At 37.4% G+C, this 26,802-nt stretch overlaps 1 protein-coding gene across 3 annotated transcripts in view; it reads right to left on the bottom strand.

Moving 5' to 3' along the window:
- The window catches only part of PPME1 (protein phosphatase methylesterase 1), a 50,125-nt gene that overhangs the window by 7,279 nt on the left and 16,044 nt on the right, over positions 1 to 26,802 (bottom strand). For all 3 annotated transcript variants that reach the window (XM_061150106.1, XM_061150114.1, XM_061150121.1), the window contains exons 2-9: positions 22,244 to 22,337; positions 21,601 to 21,693; positions 16,675 to 16,732; positions 16,201 to 16,252; positions 11,589 to 11,743; positions 10,618 to 10,708; positions 6,730 to 6,795; positions 2,885 to 3,008 (exon numbers count right to left, since the gene is read on the bottom strand). In XM_061150106.1, the coding sequence (XP_061006089.1) occupies positions 2,885 to 3,008; positions 6,730 to 6,795; positions 10,618 to 10,708; positions 11,589 to 11,743; positions 16,201 to 16,252; positions 16,675 to 16,732; positions 21,601 to 21,693; positions 22,244 to 22,337 (733 nt within the window). The remainder of the gene's footprint in view (positions 1 to 2,884; positions 3,009 to 6,729; positions 6,796 to 10,617; positions 10,709 to 11,588; positions 11,744 to 16,200; positions 16,253 to 16,674; positions 16,733 to 21,600; positions 21,694 to 22,243; positions 22,338 to 26,802) is intronic.

The raw sequence follows: 26,802 nt of genomic DNA, 5'->3' as shown, positions 1-26,802 counted from the left end.
GTTACAGTAATCAAAACAGCACAGTACTGGTATAAAGATAGACAAATAGAGCAATGGAACAAGCTCAAGAACCCAGAAATAAACCTCACATATATGGTGAAGTGAGCTTTGATAAAGATACTGAGACCATTCAATGGGGAAATGACAGTTTTTTCAAAAAACAGTGCTGGGGAAACTGAATACCCACATGCAAAAGAATGAAGTTGGATAATATATAAAAATGAACTCAAATGGATTAAAACCTAAATATAATAAGAACCTACAACTATAAAATAAAGTTGTAGGTTCTTACAAACTTTTCAATAAAGCAGTTTTAAAAAAGAGATTTATGCATAAAGAAACATCTCTTGGACAACTGAAGCTTATTCAAGAACCAAAATAATGTTTTCCCTTTTTTTCCCTGTATTTTAACCATTATATATTAGAGTCCGCTCATCCCCAATAAAAATGTATAGCTTGTTTTCTTTTACAGAACAGAATGGATGCCACTGACCTCTTATGTATGTCTCAGGGCCATTTCAAACACAACTTTTTATACTGTGCTAAACAGAGATGCCCCTAAGAAGCTGTGCCTGGTTTTTTCTGTTGCTGTTGCTACATTTAATTGGCATTACTAACATTATCTCCATCATTTTTATTTATTTTTCCTTTATTGCAATATCAGTGACATACAACAGTGTTGAAGGTGTACAACATGTTAATTTGACACATGTATACACTGTAGTGATTACCACCATAGCGTGGTAACCACCCCTACCATGTCACATAATTATCATTTATCTGTGGTGGGAACAGTTAAGATCTAGTTGCTTAGCAACTCTGAAGTTTATCATACAGTATTGTTGCCTATAATTACTACGCTGTGCATTAGATTTCCAGGACTTATCCACTAGCTGCAAGAAGCTGTGACTCCAGGGGTTTCTCTGTGTCCTCCCTCAGGCGGAGACTGTCTAGCTAAGTTCCTCACTGATTGATGTGCCTCAGTTTGCCCTCCTAACAGAACTGCTGGAGTTCATAAAACCCCATATATTAGGGTCTATAAAAATGATAAGAAAAAAATGAGCTGGAATTAAAAATCAGAGGATCTGGATGTGTTTTAATACTAACATTTACATGTGACCATAGGCAAGTATCTGCATCTGAGTTGCAAAACTGTTAATATTTACAATGCAGAGCCAAAATGAGAACTAGAGTTGTTAATGTGAATCATTCAGTATAGATCCTAGCACACAAAAGGGAAAAAGTAACTGACGATTTGTATCAGAGTCTCAAATCCACTAAACACTATTTGATTACCTTGGACAAGTCTCTTCATCTCTTGAGTCTGTTTCTACACTGTTAACAGGTGAGAAAAGCTCTCTCCTCATCACACAGACTGTGGGAGAGCAAACTGATCACACCTTATTCATAATTTTGTGAACTCCAAAAAGGTACAAAGTATTATCTTAAAGATGACAAGAAGAGCCTCACTAAATTAAAAATACTGTTTTAAAAAATGTATTCTCCTCCTTGCTGACACCAGCATCTCCAAATGCAAAGGAATATGTGGTGTACACAGAGTCCATTCCCTGTCATTAAGATATTCATAATCCACCCCTGAAAGTCTGTGGCTCACACTCACTAATCACTTATCAGAAAAAGCACCCCTTCCCACTACCATCCTCAAATCAGTTGCTCAGCAAGTTGTCACAGAACACTTACTATGCACACAACCTTAAGCTCTATGTTGAGGGAAATTCACACATATCATCAGTTCCCCCCCTCCAAATACATAGGTTATTTTTGGGGGGAGACAATGCTTGTTATTAGAGGACACTGAACCTGTATTATAGGGATAACTATTAGAAAACCATATATTGTGAGTGTGGCTTAAGAAAATCAGTTCTATGGCAGTCACAAGTTCAGAAAAGAAAGTGCTGAGTTGTGTCCTACAGACTCTCAGTGCTATACTGCAGAGGGACTAATATAAACTGAGGTCGGAAAGCTTCCCAAGGAGATACACCCTGAAAGATGGATAGGATCTGATTGGTTCTGTGTAGACTGATGGTAGGAAATGGGATTTTTTCATGAGATAAACCACAGGAACAGAAGTGGAGGTGAGAAAGAGCCTGATGAGAGAGCAGTTCTCCTGAGGGCAGGGTAATACTGTGAGTTTTATGTTCCAATTTGTCCGAGTTATCAAGAAGTGCTTTATGCTTTCAGCCAGAACCACCATCTTCTAGTAATTCGCCAAAATGACCAACACAAAAAGAAAGAAGGGGCACCTGCTACATGTTCTCTAGGCCTTTTAGAAAACTTGGAGTTGTTCCTTTGGCCACATATACGCAAATCTACATGAAGGGTGATACTACAGATATCAAGGGAATGGGTACTGTTCAAAAGGAATGCCCAACAAATGTTACCAGAGCAAAACTGGGAGAGTCTACAGGGTTATCCAGCATGCTGTTGGCATCATTGTAAATAAACAAGGGCAAGATTCTTGCCAAGAGAATTAATGTGCATATGGAGCATATCAGGCACTCTAAGAGCTGACAGCTTCCTGAAATGTGTGAAGGAAATGATCAGAAAAAGAAGGAAATCAAAGAGAAAGGGCCTTGGGTTCAGCTGAAGCACCAGCCTGCTCCACCCAGAGAAGCACACTTAATGAGGACCAATGGAAAGGAGCATGAACTCCTGAAGCCCATTCCCTATGTTCATGGCATTCTGGGTGTAAAAATAAAGACCTGGATTGTAAAAAGAAAAAAGAAGTGCTTTATATCTTACAGTTAATCTAAGTATCTATTATGATAGTATCTTTGTCCCTTAAAATATCTAATGAATGTCACCTTTCTTTCCCCACCTTACACACTATCCCATCCTTCTAAGAATACTGACTTTCACTCACCTCCATGTCATCTTCCTTTTTCCTCTTGTTTACTGACTCACTTCCTTCTTCGTCTTCTTCTTCTTCCTCTATGATTCCTTCCACTATAGACTTTGAGCCTTCTGGACTTGTAATTCCTTCACACCTAGGTATTACAAAAAAAAAGTGCTATCACATACCTCTCTTCTATACATAAATTACCTTAGAGAAGCTGATATTTTTGGCTTTTTATAATCAAATACTAGTTAAAACTTAACAATGTTCTGGGAGGAGGGTGTGAAAAATGTGCATTTAAAAGTATACAAAAGTAGACCAGGGCTGTGGAAGGTCATGACCAACATTTGACTATACTCCAAGGGCTGGTTTCTGGTTCTTGCACCAATGCATGTTTTGTCACTTAGTCATGTCCAACTCTTTGTGACCCAAAGGACTGTGACCTGCCAATCCATGATCCACAATCCATGGTCCACGGGGTTCTCCAGTCAAGAACACTGGAGTGGGTTGCCATTTCCTTCTCCAGGGGATCTTCCCCACCCAGGGATTGAACCCAGGTCTCCTGCATTGCAGGCAGATGCTTTATCGTCTGAGCTACTATTGACCCACAGAAGGTAGTAACCATTTCCTGAGGCACGGTGACAAGAGTTTCATTGGCATTATCTTATATAATCCTCATAGCAATCCCTTAAAATAGCTCTGAAGAGTTAAAAAATTGTCCAGGATCACTTAGCTCATGAGTGGATGAGGCTGGAGGCAGATCCAGGCCCAATTATAAAGCATGATGTTTTTCTACTGTACCCTGTTTATAGTACAACAAGGCTGAAACAGATTGGTAAAAGGCCCCCACTTTTAATTAGCTGACAGAAACTGGCAATTACAATAACCAACGCCAGATAAACCTTAGAGATTAGTGCATCTGATCCAACCAGTTATTGTTGTTTTTCATCTAAAAATAATATCTCTTTATTTTATATAATTAGGTAGAAAAATTATTACAGGTACAGCTGGTACCATAATTTCTTTTAAGGAGAACTCCTTGAACAAAAATACATTGACAGGTGTTAAAAGTAAAACCTCAAGAGCCTAGGTAGCAGCTAGGGCCAAGGTCTGTTCTTCATGATAATTTGTCATATTGCCCTTGAAAAAGGAGAAGGGAGACGAGGAGAGAGAACAAGCAAGGTAAAGAGAGACTGGTACAAATTGAAGGGTCAGTCAAACTTCGGTTATAGATTTTTTAAGAATGGTCACTTCTGTCTTCTCTACCAAACCTTCAGTGATGTATATGTTCACAAGTATTTTGTTAGGTGGGAGTTTTCTTAGGAGCGTGAGGTGTCAAGTTTCACAATTAGGTCAAAGTATTAACGAAACAATATGTGCTTTGGGCTTCCACAGCAGTAAATTGGGAGGTTTAAGGGAATTATAACTAGATCAAGAAGGGCAGGAAGGTTCCAGTGGGTATCTAAATGACAATTAAAATGCAGATTTTTTACATACATAGTTTTACCTATTTAGAGAAAACATCACTTGAAGTAAAAATGTAAAGATAACTGAACTACCTGAATACAAGCTATGTAACTCTTCACTGCTTAAATCAGATCTCAAAATATTCAAGCATTGAAAAATGAGCAGTCTCACAGCTTATTTAAAGCCTCTGCATTGTGCCTGCCAGATATTAAACTACTTAAACTGCTCTTTTGGATATAAAATCCATCATGTAGGCCTTAAAGTCAAACACATAGGAGTTTGAGTTCTAAGAATATGAGTTCTATCATTCATTAGCTATGTGATCCTGGGAAAGTCACTTTACCTTTCTGAACTTCCATTTCCTCCCATATAAAACAACAGTTACCTTGAAGAGGTATTGTAAGGATTAAATGAGATAGTGCAAATGAATGAATGAAATGAATGAATGGAAAAAAAAAAAAAAGACAACCAGACATTATGTGCTTCCTGATAGCAGTACACAACATCACCTATTGCTGTTGCTATTTAGTTGTTTAGTTTTATCTGACTATTGTGACCCCATGGACTGTAGCCCACCAGGCTCCTCTGTCCATGGTATTTCCCAGGCAAGAATACTGGAGCGGGTTGCCATTTCCTTCTCCAGGGGATCTTCCCAACCCAGGGATTGAACCCAAGTCTCCAGCACACATCTCCTGCGTTGCAGGTGGATTCTTTGTGAACAAATAAAAAACCAAAATAACAACAAACAAATCTGAATTTGATCAAACCTCTGACCTAACTAACAATTTGCAGAAAACACAAGGCATAAAGGAACATGTTAAATTACACCTTGAGGAATCAATCAGCAAATCCAGATTGTGGGAGATTCTACAGAGCAAACAACCAGGTTTCCTCAACAAATAAGTTGCCAGGGGAAAAAGAGAGACAGAAGGGTAGCCTACAGATTAAAATATACTTAAGAGATTTATCAATGAATTGCTATGTATAAATTCCTATTATAGTTCTGGTTTGAACTAAAAAAAAAATTAAGACAATCAGATAAGTAGATACTAAAGACATCTGATGATATTAAGGACTTGTTCATTTTTTTAGGTGTGATATTGGTCTTGTGACTGTGCTTAAAGTATCCTTACCTTTTAGAGCATACTAAAATTTTGCAAAGGAAATTATATCTGAAATTTTTTTCAAAATATTTTGTCCTCAGGGGAAATAAATAGGGGCACAGATGAAACATGAGTTCATAACTGTTGAAGGTGGGTAATGGGTACATTAGGATCATTCTATTATTTGACTTGTGTATGTTAGAGAATTTTCCATTATACAAGGTTTTAAAATTACATAGCGTATATAAAATGCCTTGCAAAATGCCTAGCAAAGAGCAGGCATTTAATAATGCCATTATCATTTTCATCAACCCTTGTACTCCCTGTCTGTCCTGGTGGGCAACCTTTTCCCAATTCACCTGAAGTTTATTTTGTGACTACACAGCAATACCCAGGACTCATGTAACCCTATCTAGGAGGATCAACTGGACTAAATAATCTTTTGAAGTCAAGTGTTAGTTGCTCAGTCATGCCCAACTCTTTGTGATCCCATGGACTATAGCCCGCCCAGCTCTTCTCTGTCCATGGAATTCTCCAGGCAAGAATACTGGAGTGGGTTGTCATTTCCTTCTCCAGGGGATCTCCCCAACCCAGGGATCAAACCCAGGTCTCCCACATTGCAGGCAGATTCTTTACCATCTAAGCCACCAGAGAAGTTAAATAATAAATAATCTTAGCTCATCCTTAAGATCTGACTTTCACTCAGGCTATGCCAAAGCTTTTTGTAACGTGATTTCCTCACAACTAGGTTTGGCTTAGAAGGAGACTGTTACCAGAATGAAACCATGGCTGCCAGCACCAGAGTGAACACTTAATGCCCTTTCTCTGGTATTCTTCATCTTTCAACACCTATAGTTGTGCTAATAAGGTAATTCATTATTATATAGAACAGGGGTCCCTGACCTCCAGGATCTAATATGCCTGATGATCTGAGGTGGAGCTGATGTAATAATAATAGAAATAAAGTACACAATAAGTGTAATGTGCTTGAATAATCCCCAAACTATCCCCCCTCGCCCCCCAGTCCATGGAAACATTGTCTTCCATGAAACCAGTTCTTGGTGCCAAAAAGGTTGGAGACTGCTGATATAGAAGACATTATTTGGCTTTGGGATTTCTGCAAAAAAAAAGAAGAGAAAATCTATACAACTGGCCAAACTGAGTTCTCTTATAAAAATTATCTAAAATAATGAAGGTATCCACCAACATGGTGAATATAGATGTATGACCAAAAAAGCAATATATAATTCCTCATTATGTTTCAGCCTCTAACCAGCGCAAGGGAGGAAAAATAAAACCTACTGTTTGACTTGGCCAACCATTGAGACACGGGCAGACTCCAGATTCCGAATCTGGCCACTCTTCACACTAGAAAAGTGAGACAGGAGAGAGAAGGTTATTCATCTTTATCTTATCATATCAGCAGGGTCAAATCAATAATTTGGCAATTCTGTGGGAGCTACTAAAAAGGTGTGGTTATCAATGTAGCTTACTATGGAGATTACCACTACTTCCCATTTCGTTATTACGGTGATATACCAAGCAGTAAAAATTAAGGCACGGAAGTCACTTAAGTCCTGGCAATATTTACCAAGAGGTTGATGCCGTATCCCATGCCTGAGCTCAAGAAGCACATAATTTAGTGGGGAGAAAGAAACAAAATAAATATTTTAATAGAGTAAGGTTCAAAGGAACCTCATTTATTCTGAATGAAGTCAGAGAAAACTTCCCAAAGTCTTGCCTAAACTCAGGACTGAGGATAAGTGGAAAACAAGAGAGGGTGGTCAAAGCAAAACAGGCAGAAGGCACACTGTGAACAAAGGTACTGTGATGTGAAAAGATCAGTAGGACAATGATCTTAGAGGGAAGAGAGCAAGGAGGAACAGGGGAGAGTAACGGGAGAGTGTGACAGAACAGGACAGGCAGGGGTTAGCTCCTGGAGGATGTTACATGCCATGATATAGAGGCTTAGGAGCTCAGACTCTATAAATAGAATAGTCTTCTCAGAGTTGACTAAGGGCCAAGAAAATGACTGCCTGTCCCAGGGGACCTGAAAACACTGCCTGAAGCAAGCCACCAGAACACATTTCTTTAAATCTCATTTTTTAGCTTTAAAAAAAAAAAATCACATAAAATTTTATACTGTAACCCCCTTTAGATAATGACTTTGTTTCTTATTTTAATGATAAACAGAAGCAATCAGAATTACTATTTCATTTTTCTACCACCAACTGAATCTACAAATCCACCCGTATTTATAATCACATACTCTACCTTGGAGAGTACTGAATATATGAAGTTATTTCCGTTCCTATTCAAGCCCAACGTTGGGCACTGGTTCAATGCTCATTTGTTCATGAAGATCTTGTTCCTTTACTTATCCTGTCTCTTATTTGTGTCATTTTTTTCTCTAGTAGATATTACATAAAACATCTAGTGGATATTATAAAACATTCTTTAAAAACATCTTCAACCCCACATTCACTTCTAGATACTACCTTACTTCTCTGCTCTTCTATCTCAAAAAAGTTATCTTACTTGCTTTCTCCACTTTGTCAGCTCACATCCTTTCCTCAACCAACATCCCCAACATGCATCAGCTTTTTATCTCCTACTTACTTTCAGAGATTTCCTTTGTCAAGGTCACCTTCATCAGGCCAATCCTAATGGTCATTTCTTAGTCTTGACCTCACTTAATCTCTCAGCAGCATTTGACAAAGATCATTTCTTCTTCCAAGAGTGCTAACACTCTCTTGCTTTCCTTCTATCTCACCAGCTGTGCCTTTTCAGTCTATTTTGATGGATATTGCTTTCCTTCCCAAGATCTAAGTACTGTAGTGTATCTCAAAGCTCAGTACTTAGATCTTTTTTCTATCAACTAAATGATTGCATTCAATCTTTTCTTTTTTTTTTTGCATATTCAAAGAGAATATTTTTATTTGACCATGCAAATAAAAGTCCTGATTCCTGCCCCTTGCTGCCCTCAAATCTGCTGCTCTTTGTCTCTATCATTCATCAATTGTTGGGTTAAAAACCTAGTAGTCATCCTTGAAAGCTGCATCTCCCCTCACCTGCTCTCCCAAGACACAATCCATAAGGCAATCCTGTCAGCTCTACCTTCAAAATACATTCCAAATATGACCATATAACTTCCTCTGTTGCCATCACAGTCTATGCTGACCAGCATTACTCTCTTCTACAGTTGTTTCCTAACCAATTTCTCACTTTTGTTATTACCCTTCCTCCTCAACTGCTTCCCCTATTCTGCTTTCCTCAGAGCATCTAGGTGGTAGAACCAAGATCTGAATCCATTTCTGACTTCAAAGCCCAGGCTTTTAATGACTACACCCTATTGCCTCTTATTTGCATGACCAAGAGAACAAAAGCAGAAATTCACTTTGCTTTAAATCTTTACTGGATTAAATAGATTGGTCTTGTATTTCAACATCTTGTCCCCACCTCAAATCTGGAATAACCAAAATGGTCATGAGTCATAAACTATTCAGATATCCCTCAGACACAAAATAAAATTACCAAAAAGCTGGTAGTATTCTTTCTGATTCTTACAATCAAAAGATATCTAAAAATCAGTGGCTCTCATAGAACCCAGAACATTTTAACATTCAACAAATAGAATGCTTATTCTATCCCACATCTGATACTAGAATCAAGACTCTATCTCCCCTTAAGAGAAGGTGCACCACGACCCTCAGACTGGTTTGGGTACTTGTCTTCTGTACCTCCTTCGTTGTGTTGTGTTTATATAATTACTTGTATGTATTCCAGTTTTTTGATAAAAGGAACTAAGCCTAATTCATCCCCAGTTCTTAGGTCAGGTACTGATACATCTTAGGTACTTGAAAAAAAAAAAAAGTGTTAACTGAATAAATTTTAAAAGTTATCTGTGATAATTTTTTCACTGGTTCTTACTGGGGTGGTAGGCAGGATGCCCAAGGTACATGTTGAGCTAGTAGGAGTTGTATTCTCAGTGTGGCTGCTTAAGTGATCTTTGGTACTTCCAAGAGAGCATCTTACATTATGGTAGTAAACAGGGGAAGCAAAAGCAACCATATCAAACACAAACATCATTCTGGCAAGCCATATTTGGCATGAGATCCTCTGTCCTAGGAGGAATCCCTAAGATACATTTGCCAGATTCTTAATTCTCACTTGATATCTCTGACTCAGTAAATAGATACATTCTGCCTGCTAAAGCCACCTGAAGTATGGTATATGTTATATGAAAGTACAAAAGAAATAAAGAATAGCTTCTGATCTTATAATGCAGGAAGAGCATTAAGACAAAAATAAAAATTAACAATATAAGCATATCCCTTAAAGAAGGACTAGAAGACTTGAGGGGTAAACAGTACAATGTAATATAGACTTGAAGGTTTTTAGCAATTTTGCTGAGGGAATGACCGGGTGGTTTGGAGGAGTTATAGGAAGTGTTCTGGAGAGGGGACTAGAAATGGATTTTGAGGAATAGGTAGGAAGAAAGGATACTGAAGACATTTTATCCAAAAACTGATCTCTGTAGGGGAGGGACAGTGTTTTACTCATATTTGCATCATTACCCTTTAGCACAAAGTGTTCAATAAATATGTTTAATAAATGGTCAAATAATTTATTGAATTAGTGAATAAATTAATGACTGAACAGTCTTTACTTAAGTGGAAGCCATAGCCAATTCTGTCAGTAATTTCTATGAAAACTATTTAGCAAAGGATTTTTATTTAGGCCAAACGCAAATAAAAACTGAGAGGGGAACCTACACCCATCTGTTTCTCTACCTTCTCTGGAACAGAGAAAGTGAATCCAGAATCATGGCATATCAGAGGTGGAAAAGGCCTTACAGTCTCATTTGGTCCAAAAATCTCACCTTAGAGATGGGAACAGCTAGACAGCAGATAATCCATAATTGTTAAGATTCTAGGAGGTACTATAGTATATTAGAAAAAGGATGGGTTTTAGACAACTGAGCAGTCCAAAATGTTTATTTTTTAAAACTGCTCTTTATATAAATGTTTCCGTACATATTACAACAAAGCTGAGGCTTGGAAACTGAACCATTCCCTTCAACTTGGTGCTTGAGCTGATGAAAAAGAAAAGCTAAACCTAACATTTAAAATATAGACAATAAAAAAATAAAATAAAATAAAATATAGACAATATAAATTTGTAGGTTACCTCCATTCAATGGCATTCTCCAGAGACTTGAAGGTTTTAGGACGACCACGTAAGAAATTCTGCATGCTATTAAGTGCATCCATGGCTGTACCTAGATGTTAAACAAAAAATTTTAACCACAGCACTTGACATATTCTGAGTCAACATAACTTAAAGAGTCAACTATATACTATATATCTCCCCTCAATGACAGAATTAAGTGACGCATGGAGGGAAAAAGCAGTTTAAGAAAATTCAAAAGACTGATGTGATTGCCTCCTTCTAAGATGTCCTCCAATGACTTTTGCCTCCTGGTATTCAGTAGTTCCTCCACATTGAATAGAGCTGACTTACACAAGCAATAGTGTGACTTCTGAGGCTGGATCAGAAAAAACATGGCAGTTTCTTTTTAAATAGTAAATAAAACTATGGGATGTACATACAATTAAAATATTATGCAGCCATAAACGATGTTTATGTAGAGTTTCTGATGGCATGTAAAATGATTATATAATGTGAGGTGTGGACAAAATGAGTGACAGTGTGAAAAGTACAAACTTCCACTAATAAAATAAGTCCTAGGTATGTAATGCATAGCATGGTGATTATAGTTAATAATACTATATTGCATATGTGAAAAGTTGCTAAGATCTTATAAGTTCTCATCACACACACACAAAAAATCTGTAACTTTGTGTGATGACATATGTTAACTAGATATATTGTGGTGATAATTTCACAATATACACATATATCAAGCCATGATGATGTACATTTGAAAAGTTAAATGTCAATTATATTCAAATAAAAAAATACCTGGAATGCCTTTGCTACAAAATAACATTTAAAGACATTTTTAAAAGATATAAAAGACAGAGGGACATACTTCAAGATGAAAGTCAACAATAAATAAAGACAAGATAACAATAATCTACCATGGATATCTTTTATAAGTCAAAGATTTTGAGTTAGTTAGCACTAAGAAAACTTACCTTCCACAACATCAATCATGCACAGACCCAGCAGGCTTGGCACCAGGCTAGACGATGCTGTGTGGACTGCAATAGCACCGCCCATGCTATGTCCAATGAGCATAATTGGAGGAGGGAGGTCCCCATACATGGCTTCAACCACATTGCCAACATCTCTGCAGAGAAGTAAATAAAGCAGGGCATATTACTCTCTAACAACACTGTAAAAATAGTTTTCTTTCCTAATTCTCTCCTTTGGTCTGTAACTAATAATCCCAGGGCTGTAAAGGTCTAATAGACCATCTTGCAAATGCACCTAAGTAAACCTCCTAACACAGTCCCCAGCACCTATACAAGAAGAGCTAAGAACCAAAACTTTGATTTCCCTTTACATCACACTTTCACTGTTCCACACATTTAGTACAATTACATAAATATCTACCTTTATTTTAAACCTAAAATAGGCCTGAAACTCTGAACAAGTCATTCAACTGCTCTATGCCTCAGTTTCCCCATCCATGAAATAGGAAAACAATTTTTTTAAGCATTATAATATAGCAGTTTGACATCACCTGCAAGATGAACTGCAGATCTAGTTTATTTTTTAATTGTGTGAACTTGCATTAGTTTCTTAATCTCTTAGAGTTTCAACATCTATAAAATGAAGATAAGAATATCAATTACTATTCTGGATTGCTCTGAGGATTACTGAGACACTCAGTAATGAAAAGAGTACTTTCATCACTTTACTTTGAAAAGAGTAAGGTGTTATACAATTATTATTTATAATTTGTCATGTAAAGTTGTTTGAAGTATGAACGCAAATTTAGTGTTCTGAGAAACCAGAAAAATGTTCAGAGCTAATTTTTACTGGCTTCTGTTCCAGTCTTTAATTACGAGTGAACCTATTTAACAAAGTTAAACCCCAAAGCTTTGAAAAGGAGAAGTAAAGCAGAAACTTTATTTTTCATTCGTGTATGGGCCTTCTTTGCTATAGGAAGAGTAAGTAGGGTGTGTTTCTAGAGACCACTGGCTCTACTGTCTTCTGGGAGTGAGTCAGTCAGTCAACTTCAAGCAGTTTTGTCTTGCCGAGTGTCACTACACACCTCAGGCACTCACGCACTGTCAGCCATATAGCAGCTGTGAATGTAGGGACACAGTCTTTCAAATATGGTTCTCCACAGTATTCAGAATGGCAAAAATAAGTATTATTATTTCTGAAGGAATTAATCTTAAAAATCTCAAACAACAATTAGAGATATGAATAGGATAGTTGCAATATCTACAGACAATGTGAATGAGAAATAAGCAGGCCACTCAACTTTATAAGCAAAAACAAATAATTTTTAATATTCCCTCAGAGTTAAATTTAAGGCTAAAAGTTTTGGTTTGTTAGGTTTAATGAGTAAAATAAAAGGATGCTATGAAAGATTATCTAGTTAGTAACTGGATATACAATTTTGGTAGATGCTATCTAGGGGGATCCTGTCATATTTATTAATACTAGTTCATTTCCTGAGAAGCAGTATAGCGTATCACAGACATGACAGAAAATGTAGTATCAGAGTAAGCTGAGCTTGAATCTCAGCTCTTCTACTTTCAGTGGAGTTTCATTTTTACATAGAGTTTAGGTTCTAAGTTGATGTGAAAGGCAAAACCCATCTGTCAGGGCTACTTGAAAACCCACCAATTGCCCATTAAAATGCCCATTTTAAGATTTTTGTTTCACAGAGTGATTGAATTCAGAAACAATATAAATGTTTTATTGCTTCACCTATTTCAGCAAGAATCCAACTTGTTGGCTCTTCTGATTCTTGGTAATTATCTTCAGCTCTTACAGAAAGTTTTAATCATTTATTTTCTTTTGAACTTTCTGTGTGAGTTATCAACTTATTATCTCTTAGCTCTTATTCACCATTTACATGTTCTGTAATAACTGGATGAGGCCTTTCAATATTTTTCCTTTGCTAGCTGGCAAGATGTCAAGCTATGCCAGTGGAGGGCAAAGGAGAGATACTGCAGAGAGAGAGGGTTTTGTTCCCAGTGTGCACTGACCCCACAAGCTCCTGGAGCTTGTCTAGCATCCAGGATCTGCAGCACCCACAGCTTTTCCGGTGACCAGCTCTTGCAACACAGAAGGTTTCTCCAAACACTCCATCCCCCCATCCCTAGTGTTCTTTTATTCTCCCTAGATTTTTGAAGTATAATTGGTATATAAAAATGGTACATAATTAATGTATACAATTGGTAAGTATACACTCCTATTATCATCACCATGATCAACTCCTGTTATCATCACCATGATCAAGGGAATAAACACATCCATCACCTTCAAGATTCCTTGCACTGCTCATGTGTGTGTGTGTGAATGCATACATATGCATGGTAGAAAGACTTTACATGAGAGCTACCCTCCTAACAAACTTCTAAGTGCACAGCATCATTAACTATAGGCATCATGCTGTACTGCAGATCTCTGGAACCATCCCTGGTAATTCTGCTGCAGACTGCCTCTGGTGAGACAACTCCATGTGAACAGCTTCCCCGAACCCAAAAGGGCAGATTTCTGGCAAGTTCTGGCATCAAAATGACTTCTATACCTTCAGTAAGCCATCACTAGTGCCCTCTCCAACAAGGTCTAGATCTCAATCTTTTCCACTCAGGTGATGTCTCAGTCTGAGGGGAAATAGGAAGTGGCTGCTTCTTACATCTGCTATTTCTAGTCTTTCCTTCTGTTTTTCAAACTTGTTCCCAGCTTTACTGAGATGTAACTGATAGATAAAATTATAATATACTTAAAAAGTGTACAATGTGATGATTTGACATATGTATACACTGTGACATTGATTCCCATAATCAACTTAATTAACCCTATATTCTTTAGAGCTCTTACTTTTTACCAGCCAATTCCTCATTACTCCAGTCCCCTGTTATAATTAATAAATCTTTATATTAAGCTTTCCTTGTTTATTACTATCTGATTTCTCTCTCCTGATTGTCCCAGATTCATACATGATAGGCAGTATTTCCTTAAGGTCATCATCAATTCTTTAATTTCTTCTTGAATGTCAGTCAAGCTATCACATCCTTGTCTGGCTGACTGGCCACTTAGAAGATATATTTCACTTTTTTGTACCCTTTAAAAATCATCTGCAAATCTTTCTATGGGTATTACATGCTTGATTATTTCAGGCTTTACTGTTCTCATATTACAAAGGAAAAAATGAGGGAGCAGATTCTTGGCTCTCCTTTCGTGGTTTCTCAGGCACATGATTATTGAGCTGAATGGTTCTCACACATTGTTATTTCTCTCTCTTTGCCAAGTACTATGGCTGAATGATCACAGTTCAGGTCCATTAACTGTGTGACCTCACACGGTTAGTTACTGTGCCAGTTTCCTCATTGATAAAAAGGTAACAATATTTACACTATGGATTAAAACAAATAATTTATTCTAAATAAATGTTTAATTTACACTTAATAAAGCCTGGAAGATAGAAATCACATAAATAATATCTACTGTAACAATACAATTTTGGCCACATGAGTTTGGGTTCTGAAAGAAAAACAGAACTTATGTCCAGATTCAACTTTACTTATACTGAGATTCAAGCTGCTAAAGTAAGAAGGGACAAGGTATTTTTGGTGCCAAAAAAATACTTGAGAGCTCATGCATTAAACACATGAGAGAGCACGTGTTAAAAGCAAGGCAGCTTGAAAAAGCCTGTTTACTATACAGAACGTTGTATGTGTATGTACTCAGTCGTGTCCAACTCTTTGTGACCCCATGGACTGTAGCCCACCAGGCTCCTCTGTCCACAGAATGTTCCAGGCAAGAATACTGGAGTGGGTTGCCATTTCCTACTCTAGGGGATCTTCCCAACCCAAGGATCAAACTCGTGTCTCCTGCATTGGCAGGCAGATACTTTACCACTGAGCTACCAGGGAAGTCCATACAATACAGAATAGTGGTTCCCAAATACTAGTCATGGGACTGGCTGCATCAGATTCCTTTATAGAAATTTATCAAAATATAAATGCCCAGACCCACTGGTAGAAGCATTAATTCAAAAGCTGTGAGGCAGGGCTGAATGATCTGTACTTTAAATCATTTCTCAGATAATTCTGATGAATGGCCAGGTTTGAGAGCCACTGTAGGTGCTGTACTCATCTTTTACTTTGCAGTTCAGGGTATAATCAGTTAATTCTTTAATACCTTGTTCCCATCTTACTATAAAGCTGGAAAAGGCATGTGGGCAGGAATCTAAGAATATCCTAGAGGGCCTTTTGTAAACAACTATTTTTCAAGCTTGGGTCCCCAGTAGATATTCAGATTCTATTCAACTGTGTGAACAGAAGGAAACTTTTCAAAAGCTAATACAGACTAAACTGTTCCCTGAAGAATTTTCAGGGCATCATTTTAAATGATGACCATCATATTGAATATACCAAGAAATTGGAGGTTTCTTTCAATATTAAGTAGTAAAGAAACACCAGATAAAGAGGAAAGAAAAAAGAAGTAAAATGTTCTCTGTTATTTATTGTTCAACAATCTCACCAGGAGAGCCATAAAGATACATTATTATTTATGGTAGTAATGTAAGCCAGGTGATTGTATAAACATATTACTTACTTTGCCATTGTTTCCGCAGACAGGTCTTCAGAATTCCTGACTTTTGTTTCACCTAAAAAGAAAATATTTTAAAAATAAAATTCCCAAGGAGATAAATGATAAAATCAGAGTACTGGCTTCCAAAAATCTCACTTTAGGATAATGAAATGGCGACTTTATAATTGTACATGATAGGCACAGCAAGGATTTTCTGTTACAGACATATCTTTATGAAGGATAATTACAGTAGCAGATTTTTCCACATTCCTTATACACCACCAGAACTGGAATTTGGTCACATTAGCAGACATTTTCTCAACAAGATATATATGTGTGTGAATTTATAAAATATTTGTGAAAACTAAGAGCTAGGATTTCCCTCAAAATGCCGAAATGGAAATGACCAAACCCAGTGAACTTTTTAATACTTTACACTATTCAAAAGGGTTGGCAAATATGTCATTGAGTCAGTGAGTAATTAAGAACTTCACTCACCGTGACCTCGAAGATCCAAAGCCACAATCCTACATTGAACTCTACTAATGATTGCTGCCTAGGAGGAAAACGGAAAGTATTAAGATACATCAGGGTTAGCAAAACTTTCCCCATTACCAATGATAACTTTGTTGGGTGAACTGCCATCAGAATTAAAGGATCCCAAGGGAATCAAAGGAATTCCCCTTTGAAGAAAACTTTTAAAACTAATGACTCTGTTTTTTTAGTACACATTCTGGCTCTATCCCAACTTCAAAATATGAAATCCCTCTTTAAAATTTAACTCTTCCTAGCTTTCCATGAAACAGAATAAGCACCTCTAAGCAAAGCCCCTCTGAACTCTGCTATCACCTGTGATTTTCATCCACACTCACTGGTTATCTCTTCCCTATTCTAGAAGGGAAATTCTCTAGATAAGAACCAGTGAGTCAGTCTATATCTTGGTTCAGCATATCACACAAATGTGACACTCAGATAATGAAATAACCTTGAAAGCAGCACAAGTCATAAAATCTACCAAAGATTCACTTAAGAAAGAGCAGCAGTACACATAAGTTTGTGCCAATTAAAAATATATTAAAAAAGAAATCATAATATCATGAGCAAGTACAATTTTATTGGTTTAAACAAACCTGAAATTGAGGATCTTCTTCCTCAAATGAACTAGAGTCTTTGACAGTAATACATCACAATTAGTGTTAGTAAATGTCATCTACACTTTTTTAACTTTTAAGAAAAAGATAGGACAACTATCTAGGCTAACTCCTACATTTCATGAATGAGGAAACTGAAGTCAAGAGAAAGGAAATTATTTTCTTGAGATCGTACAACTAGCAGTAAAAATAAGACCAGAACCAAGGTAAGCTACTAACATAACAGTCAATGTATAACATAAAACAAATCAAAGCTCTTAAATCACATTTTCTCATTTTATTTTTGACTAAACATTTTTAATATATTCACATTATAAAAATATAGAAAATTAGTAAGAAAGAGAGGAGAAAAAAGCTCATGATTTGCCATCTAAATGTCATCTCTTTGGATGTTCTCTATGATCTTTCCCCCCAACTCTGCTGAAATATTATTGACATATAACATTTAAGTTTAAGGCACTGGATGTGATCATTTGATACATGTGTATATGCAAAATAGTTATCACAATAACCTCCAGCCTCTCACATAATCATCATTTGTGTGTGTGGATAACATTTAATATCTATTCTCTTAAAAACTTTCAAGTATTAATACCATACAATTAATTACAGTCACTATGTTGTACACTTAACAGATTCCCAGAACTAATTCATCTTACAGCTGGGAGTTGGTACCCTTTGACCAACATCTCCCCATTCCCCCACGTGTTCAGGTCAGTCGCTCAGTCGTGTCCGACTCTTTGCGACCCCATGAATCACAGCACGCCAGGCCTCCCTGTCCATCACCAACTCCCGGAGTTTACTCAAACTCATGCCCATCGAGTCGGTGATGCCATCCAGCCACCTCATCCTCTCTCATCCCCTTCTCCTCCTGCCCCCAATCCCTCCCAGCATCAGGGTCTTTTCCAATGAGTCAACTCTTCGCATCAGGTGGCCAAAGTATTGGAGTTTCAGCTTCAGCATCAGTTCTTCCAAGGAACACCAGGACTGATCTCCTTTAGGATGGACTGGTTCGATCTCCTTGCAGTCCAAGGGACTCTCAAGAGTCTTCTCCAACACCATAGTTCAAAAGCATCAATTTTTTGGTGCTCAGCTTTCTTCACAGTCCAACTCTCACATCCATACATGACCACTGGAAAAACCATAGCCTTGACCAGACGGCCCTTTGTTGGAAAAGCAGTGTCTCTGCTTTTTAATATGCTATCTAGGTTGGTCATAACTTTCCTTCCAAGGAGTAAGCGTCTTTTAATTTCATGGCTGCAGTCACCATCTGCAGTGATTTTGGAGCCCCAAAAAATAAAGTATGACACTGTTTCCACTGTTTCCCCATCTATTTCCCATGGGGTGATGGGACCAGATGCCATGATCTTAGTTTTCTGAATGTCGAGCTTTAAGCCAACTTTTTCACTCTCCTCTTTCACTTTCATCAAGAGGCTTTTTAGTTCCTCTTCACTTTCTGCCATAAGGGTGGTGTCACCTGCATATCTGACGTTATTGATATTTCTCCCAGCAATCTTGATTCCAGCTTGTGCTTTATCCAGCCCAGCGTTTCTCATGATGTACTCTGCATGTAAGTTAAATAAGCAGGGTGACAATATGCAGCCTTGATGTACTCCTTTTCCTATTTGGAACCAGTCTTTTGTTCCATGTCCAATTCTAACTGTTGCTTCCTGACCTGCATACAGGTTTCTCAAGAGGAAGGTCAGGTGGTCTGGTATTCCCATCTCCTTCAGAATTTTCCAGTTTATTCCCACCTCCTGGCCTTTGACAATCACCATTCTAATCTCTATTTCTATGAAGTCAGATTTTTTAGATTCTACATGTAACGGAGAACATATATTATTTGTCTTTATCTGACTTATTTCATCTAGCACAACACACTCAAGGTCCTCCATGTGGTTGCAAACAGCAAGATTCCTTTCTTTTTCATGGCTGAATATTCCTGTGTGTGTGAGAGAGACATGTTTTGCATGGAGTTATTCAGTTTTCCCAACACCATTTATTTTAGAGATTATCTTTTCTCCATGGAGCCTTCTTGGAGTCCTTGGAATTTTTGGTTTCAGTAAAGTTGAACTTATCAACCTTTTTCTTATGGCTTCCACTTCATGTGGCTGCCCCACACCATATATTAATGTTCTTATCATCTTTTTAAATTCAGTAGTTTAATCCATTTGGATTTTTTTATAATAACCTATTTTTATACATGGGCTTATTTCTGGATTCTTTCTGCCAATACCATACTACTGATGAGTTTTAGAATATGTTTTCGTTCATGTACTGTTGAAGCCTTGCTTGGAGAATTTTGGGCATTACTTTGCTAGCGTGTGAGATGAATGCAATTGTGCAGTAGTTTGAACATTCTTTGGCACTGCCTTTCTTTGGGATTGGAATGAAAACTAAGCTTTTCCAGTCCTGTGGCCACTGCTGAGTTTTCCAAGTTTGCTGGCATATTGAGTGCAGCACTTTCACAGCATCATCTTTTAGGATTTGAAATAGCTCAACTGGAATTCCATCACATCCACTAGTTTTGTTCAGTGATGTTTCCTAAGGCCACTTGACTTCGCATTTCAGGATGCCTGGCTCTAGGTGAGTGATCCTACCATTGTGATTATTTGGGTCGTGAAGATCTTTTTTATATAGTTCTTCTGTGCATTCCTGCCACCTCTTCTTAATATTTTCTGCTTCTGTTAGACCCATACCATTTCTGTCCTTTATTGTGCCCATCTTTGCATGAAATGTTCCCTTGGTATCTCTTAATTTTCTTGAAGACCTCTCTAGTCTCTGCCATTCTATTATTTTCCTCTATTTCTTTGCAATGATCACTGAGGAAGGCGCTCTTATCTCTCCTTGCTATTCTTTGGAACTCTGCATTCAAATGGGTATATCTTTCCTTTTCTCCTTTGCCTTTCACTTCTCTTCACAGCTATTTGTAAGGCCTCCTCAGACAGCCATTTTGCTTTTTTGCATTTCTTTTTCTTGGGGATGGTCTTGATCCCTGTCTTCTGTACAATGTCAAGAACCTCCATCCATAGTTCATCAGGCACTCGTCTATCAGATCTAATCCCCTGAATCTATTTCTCACATCCACTGTATAATAGTAAGGGATTTGATTTAGGTCATACCTGAATGTTCTAGTGGTTTTCCCTACTTTCTTCAATTTAAGTCTGAATTTGGCAATAAGGAGTTCATGATCTGAGCCACAGTCAGCTCCCAGTCTTATTTTTGCTGACTGTATAGAGCTTCTTCATCTTTGGCTGCAAAGAATATAATCAATCTGATTTCAGTGTTGAACATCTGGTGATGTCCATGTGTAGAATTTTCTCTTGTGTTGTTGGAAGAGGGTGTTTGCTATGACCAGTGTGTTCTCTTGGCAAAACTCTATTAGCCTTTGCTCTGCTTCATTCTGTACTCCAAGGCCAAATTTGCCTGTTACTCCAGGTGTTTCTTGACTTCCTACTTTTGCATTCCAGTCCCCTATAATGAAAAGGACATCTTTTTTGGGTGTTAGTTGTAGAAGGTCTTGTAGGTCTTCACAGAACCATTCAACTTCAGCTTCTTCAGCACTACTGGTCAGGGCATAGACTTGAATTATTTTGATACGGAATGGTTTACCTCGGAAACGAACAGAGATCATTCTGTCATTTTTGAGATTGCATCCAAGTACTGCATTTTGGACTCTTTTGTTGACTATGAGGGCTACTCCATTTCTTCTAAGGGATTCTTGCCCACACTAGTAGATATAATGGTCATCTGGTTAAATTCACCCATTCCAGTCCATTTTAGTTCACTGATACCTAAAATGTTGACATTCACTCTTGCCATCTCCTGTTTGACCACTTCCAATTTGCCTTTGATTTGATTGATTTCCAATTTGATTCATGGACCTAACATTCCAGGTTCCTATGCAATATTGCTCTTTACAGCATCGGACTTTGCTTCTATCACCAGTCACATTCACAACTGGGTGTTGTTTTTGCTTTGGCTTCGTCTCTTCATTCTTTCTGGAGTTATTTCTCCACTGATCTCCAGTAGCCTACTGGGCACCTACCAACCTGGGGAGTTCATCTTTCAGTGTCCTATCTTTTTGCCTTTTCATACTGTTTATGGGGTTCTCAAGGCAAGAATACTGAAGTGGTTTGCTATTCCCTTCTCCAGTGGACCACATTTTGTCAGAACTCTCCACCATAACCGATCCATCCTGGGTGGCCCTACATGGCATGGCTGATAGTTTCATTGAGCTAACGTTAACTTCCACTATCAACTACTTACTTACCGTGAACACAGCCCAGGAAAGGGCAGAATGGCCTCCTCCATGCAGAAGGAGTAGGACTGGACCCTCTGAACCACTCTTGTAAACTCGAAAAGTGTATGAATAGTTAAAGATAACATATCTAAGCTTTTGCTCACTGAAATTTTTGATTACTTAATTATGATGATACCAATCAGAAAATTCAGACAGGACTAAGCTATAAGCAAAGCTACAGCCTTCCAAGCTTAAGAGGAACTTACGGAGAAGTTTCTGAGACACCAGACCTGTTTTTGAGGCATGGGAGCTGTGTGACACTTTTTCACTTGGAAAAAAAAATACACCGAACTATTCCCTTTGCCCTAATGAGGACATAATTCCTGGTTTCTAGACAATAAGCTGGTTCAACTCACTTCTCACTTCACTCATGAAACCATTCCTCAAAAGATATATCAGTTTCAGGAATTTAATTTCTTAATCCCTTCCCATGTATTAGACAATTATAGCCAAGTAAGATATTAATAGTCTTACAAGTAACATCCCATGTCGTGCAAGGAACAGACGGAATAAAAATGAAATAAACAGCAAAAATAAAGAACATTTTAGGAACTATACAAATCTTTGTAGACACTATATTTTATTAAGGAATAAGCGAGTTTGCAAAGGATATATCCTTGCCAGTTTCATTCTCTACTTCTACATCTTCCATGGACTCAAAGTACTGACTCCAAGGAACAGGAGAAAAGTCCCGCTTTCTTCCAGGGCTAAGGGTAAGAAAAAGAGAGAGATTACAAATAAAACATAGTCATGCATGAAAAGATAAAATCTTGATCAAAATATTAAACCTGAAATGAAAACAGCATTTCTCATAAAGATAAGAAGAGTTTTTATACAGTAAGTATTACATTAAAATGTGTTTTAAAAAGCTCAAATATGTATGAAAACTTTAGGATTTTAGGAAATTCATTAGTATATTTTAATCACAAACATATTGCATATATATACACAAGTTCTCTCACCTTATTCTTGGCTATAGGCTCATTCCTATCCTTTCAACCCAGTTTAATATTGTTCCTACCACAATAATTTTTGGTCACTATTGCTTTGTCATACCTTTAATCTTCCTTTTTTTTTCATGCTTCTATGTCATTTCCCAACCAAATGGCAAACTGGCCGTATCAATACTTTGAATTTCTGGGCATTTATTTGAAGATAAGCTTACACATAACTGAAATGACTTATCTAGTCAATGTACCATTGTCTGTTAGAGAAAAACTGAAAATAACCTAAGTATCAGCAGGTAACTGATTAAAATAAATTTTGGTGTATAGAGAAACAATAGTTATAAAAAGCAATTATATATTGATAAAATTCTTTATTTATAGATATGATACACTGTGAAGTAAACAAACATGATGCACATACTACCATATGGGTAAAAACGGGAAATACATATAAATACAATTCCTTATGTATGTTCAGACTATCTCTGGAAGTATACTGATATAACACTGATGGTAACCTGGGAGGGGAACTATGACTAGGAGGAGAGAGGAACAATTTTCAATGCACATCCCTTTCTATCTTTCTATTTTTGAACAATGTATCATTTAAAAATATTAAATCATTTTAAAACAATAAATATCCACCTACAACCTATGTCTTCAACTTTGGATGGAACATAAGAAAGAAAAACCCTAAGTCTTCCTCTATTTCCATATCTACTCTTCCTTCCAGTAATGAAGGAAATTCAGAACTCTTTTACGAGCAAAACATTAACTACTGCCTGAGATCTTACACATGCTATGGGACCAAACCGCGGGTATGTATAAAGTATAATATAAAGTCCCCTTTAAAAATTTAAGTGAATACAGAAGTACTCTAGGTTGACTATAATATGGAATGAATTACAATGAGGCAGCTGGGCAATCAAGGATGTCTTCTCTCAACAGTCAAGTATTTATTGAATATCATTTTCTACTAGGCACTGAAACAGATTAGTGGGTCTCAATCCATGTAATAAAATTACCTGGGAAGTTTTTAAAAATACTGATGCTTAGGTCTAACTCAAGAAATTGATTTAAACCATCTGGGATGTGGCCTAGGTACTGATAATTTTTAGTTTTCCAAGTTGAGAGAGAGGTGCTAGAAATACAAAGGAGAGTATATGGTTTGCAGTGACAGAGGAGTTCAAACTCCTCATCAGTTCAGTTCAGTTCAGTCGCTCAGTCGTGTCCGACTCTTTGCGACCCCATGAATCACAGCACACCAGGCCTACCTGTCCACCACCACCTCCCGGAGTTTACTCAAACTCATGTCCATTGAGTTGGTGATGCCATCCAGCCATCTCATCCTCTGTCGTTCCCTTCTCCTCCTGCCCCCAATCCCTCCCAGCATCAGGGTCTTTTCCAATGAGTCAACTCTTCGCATGACAGTTCCTACCATTGCCCTATAATTCCTAACACAGTATGAACTTGGGCAAATTCAACTGATCTAAACTCTTTCTGCCTTAAATTATAGTGACTAAGTAAAATAAGATATCTTTTAAAAGAATCAAATAAATCTGGTAGTTGCTCAGTAAATGTGTAAACCTACCTTCTGATAGAAAAACTTCTTCTGTGGAAGTAAACTACAACTTTAGACCTATTTTTCTGGTTTGCTGGTTACACTTGAATTCCTACTGGAAAACTAAAAGCAGAACTCTTTAATTTTACTCACACTCACAAACTCATCTATGCATATATTAATTTGAGTATATATAACAACAATAACATGGCATGCCAAACATATTATTATAGATTCTAAAGATCTTGAATGAAATTTTAATGTCTAGACCTAGGATATGGTAGCAGTAGTACTTAACATCTGCTGTACACAACAGTGAGTCACTGTTCCAATTTACAAGCATAATTCGATCTAATTCTTACAAAACTCTGAAAGATATTTTTATCCCCATTTCACAGATGAGAAAACAGATTAGATACACAAAGCAACTTGCCCAAGGTTATACAACTACCAAGTGGCAGTAACAGGATTCAACTCCAGTTCCATCACTCTTCAAAGTCTCTGTACTTTATTCCAATGCTGCACTAATTCTCAGATTTTTTAGGTTGCGTCAGGTCTTCATTGTGGTGCACAGGACCTCTGTTGCATCACGCAGAATCTTTCATTGCAGCACGTGGACTCTGGTTGTGGTGCAAGGGCTCAGCTGCTCTGTGGCATGTGGGATATCAGTTCCCTGACCAGGGATCAGACCTGCGTCCCCTGCATTGCAAAGCAGTTTCTTAACCACAGAACACCAGGGAAGTCCCCTTCAGATTTTTTTTCTTTCTCACGCTTTCATTTATACTTCTGAAAAGTAATAAGGCTTTATTTAGGGCATATTATCAAAGGTTTCCTGTTCAGAATCTAGATATGATTAACTTTGCCAAGGCCACAGAAACTTTCCAAGTTGGCCAGGCACAAGTTAAAGAAAAAGTACTTTCTACAATCAGAAATTATTGCCAGGAGAACAGCCTCCACTTCTATCTAATCTTCCTTTTAAAAAAAAGTTTCAGGGACTACCCAACTTTCCCAACATATGAGTAATTCCCATTTAGTTTAAAAGGCAATAATTTACACCTCAAAATGCTGCTCCTACTACCACAGAGATTTTTCAGGCATACTCCTAACATCTGCATTTCAACACATAATTGTTTATATACTCCAAGACTTGGGGACATTTGGTAATTTAGACAAGAAATAAAATAGTAAGGACTTTGTATGAAAACTAGTTCTAAAAAATACATGCACCCTAATATTCATAGCAGCACTATTTACAATAGCCAGGACATGGGAGCAACCTAAATGTCCATCAACAGAGGAATGGATAAAGAAAATATGGAACACATATTCAATGGAATATTACTCAGCCATAAAAAGGAATGAAATAATGCCACTTGCAACAACAAGGATGGACCTAGAGATTATCATACTAAGTGAAGTAAGTCAGACAGAGAGACAAAAACAGCGTATCACTTATACGTGAAATCTAAAAATACGACACAAATGAACATACCTATGAAACAGAAACAGACTCACAGATACAGAGAACAGACTTGTGGTTGCCAACTTGTGATTGGGGATGCAGGCGGTGGGGGGAGAAAGGATTTCAAGTCGGGGATGAGCAGATGCAAACTAGTATATATAGGACAGATAAACAAGGTCCTATATATTCCATGATAAACAATAGAAAATATATATTTATTTATAACTTAGTGACTCTGCTATACAGCAGAAATTAATTCAACACTGTAAATCAATTATAGCTTGATTAAAAAAAAAACACCCTTGGCCTATATGTTAACCTTAACCATCTATTTCCAGCAGAAAGTGGAAAAATTTTAAAGGGGATGAAAAGAATGAGGGGCTACTGCACTCTTAAAACTTTTAAAATCTAAATTAATTTTCCATTTGCTAGACTAAAGCTTTGTTCTTCCATTATTAATTGTGCGACCTTGGGCAAGTCACTTAACTTCTCAAGGCCTGAGTTTCTTCATGTCAGATAGGTTTGTAGCATCAGTTTTATAAGCTTTGTTATGAGGATTAAAGTAGTCCTTTGGCTACTCTCAAATTACCCTGTTCTATTCTCTGGTGGCTCAAACAGCAAAGAATCTGCCTACAATGCAGGAGACCCGGGTTTGATCCCTGGGTCAGGAGGATTCCCTGGATATGGGAATCTTTTCCATGGCAACCCCCTCCAGTATTCCTGCCTGGAGAATTCCATGGACAGATGAAGATGAGCCCAGTGGGCTACAGTCCATGGGTTCACAAAGAGTCAGACACAGCTGAGCAACTAACACTTACTATTTTTGTCATGGAGCCAATCATTTTCAAAAATTAGTTTATTCCTTGGATGTATGGATCCCAGTGAGGCTGCAGAAGGAGAGGGTGGTGAACTGGGAGAACAGGACTGACATATACACTATCATGTATAAAGCAGGTATCTAGTAAGAACCCTACTCTATAGCACATGGATCTCTACTCAATGCTCTGTGGTAACCTACATGGGAAGAAAACCCAAAAAAACTCCATCTTATTTGATAGAACACATCCTCCATTAGCTTCCTGAGAAAGGGGAATTAATTTTGAAAGTTTGCATGTCAGAAAATGCTGTTACCCATTTTTACACTTGACTGACAGCTTTCTTTGATATTGAAATTTTATGTTACAGACATTTCCATACTGTGG

This window comes from Dama dama, chromosome 1, assembly GCF_033118175.1.
Source record: "Dama dama isolate Ldn47 chromosome 1, ASM3311817v1, whole genome shotgun sequence".
Classification (NCBI taxonomy): domain Eukaryota; kingdom Metazoa; phylum Chordata; class Mammalia; order Artiodactyla; family Cervidae; genus Dama; species Dama dama.
This window is presented reverse-complemented; position numbering and strand designations above follow the sequence as displayed.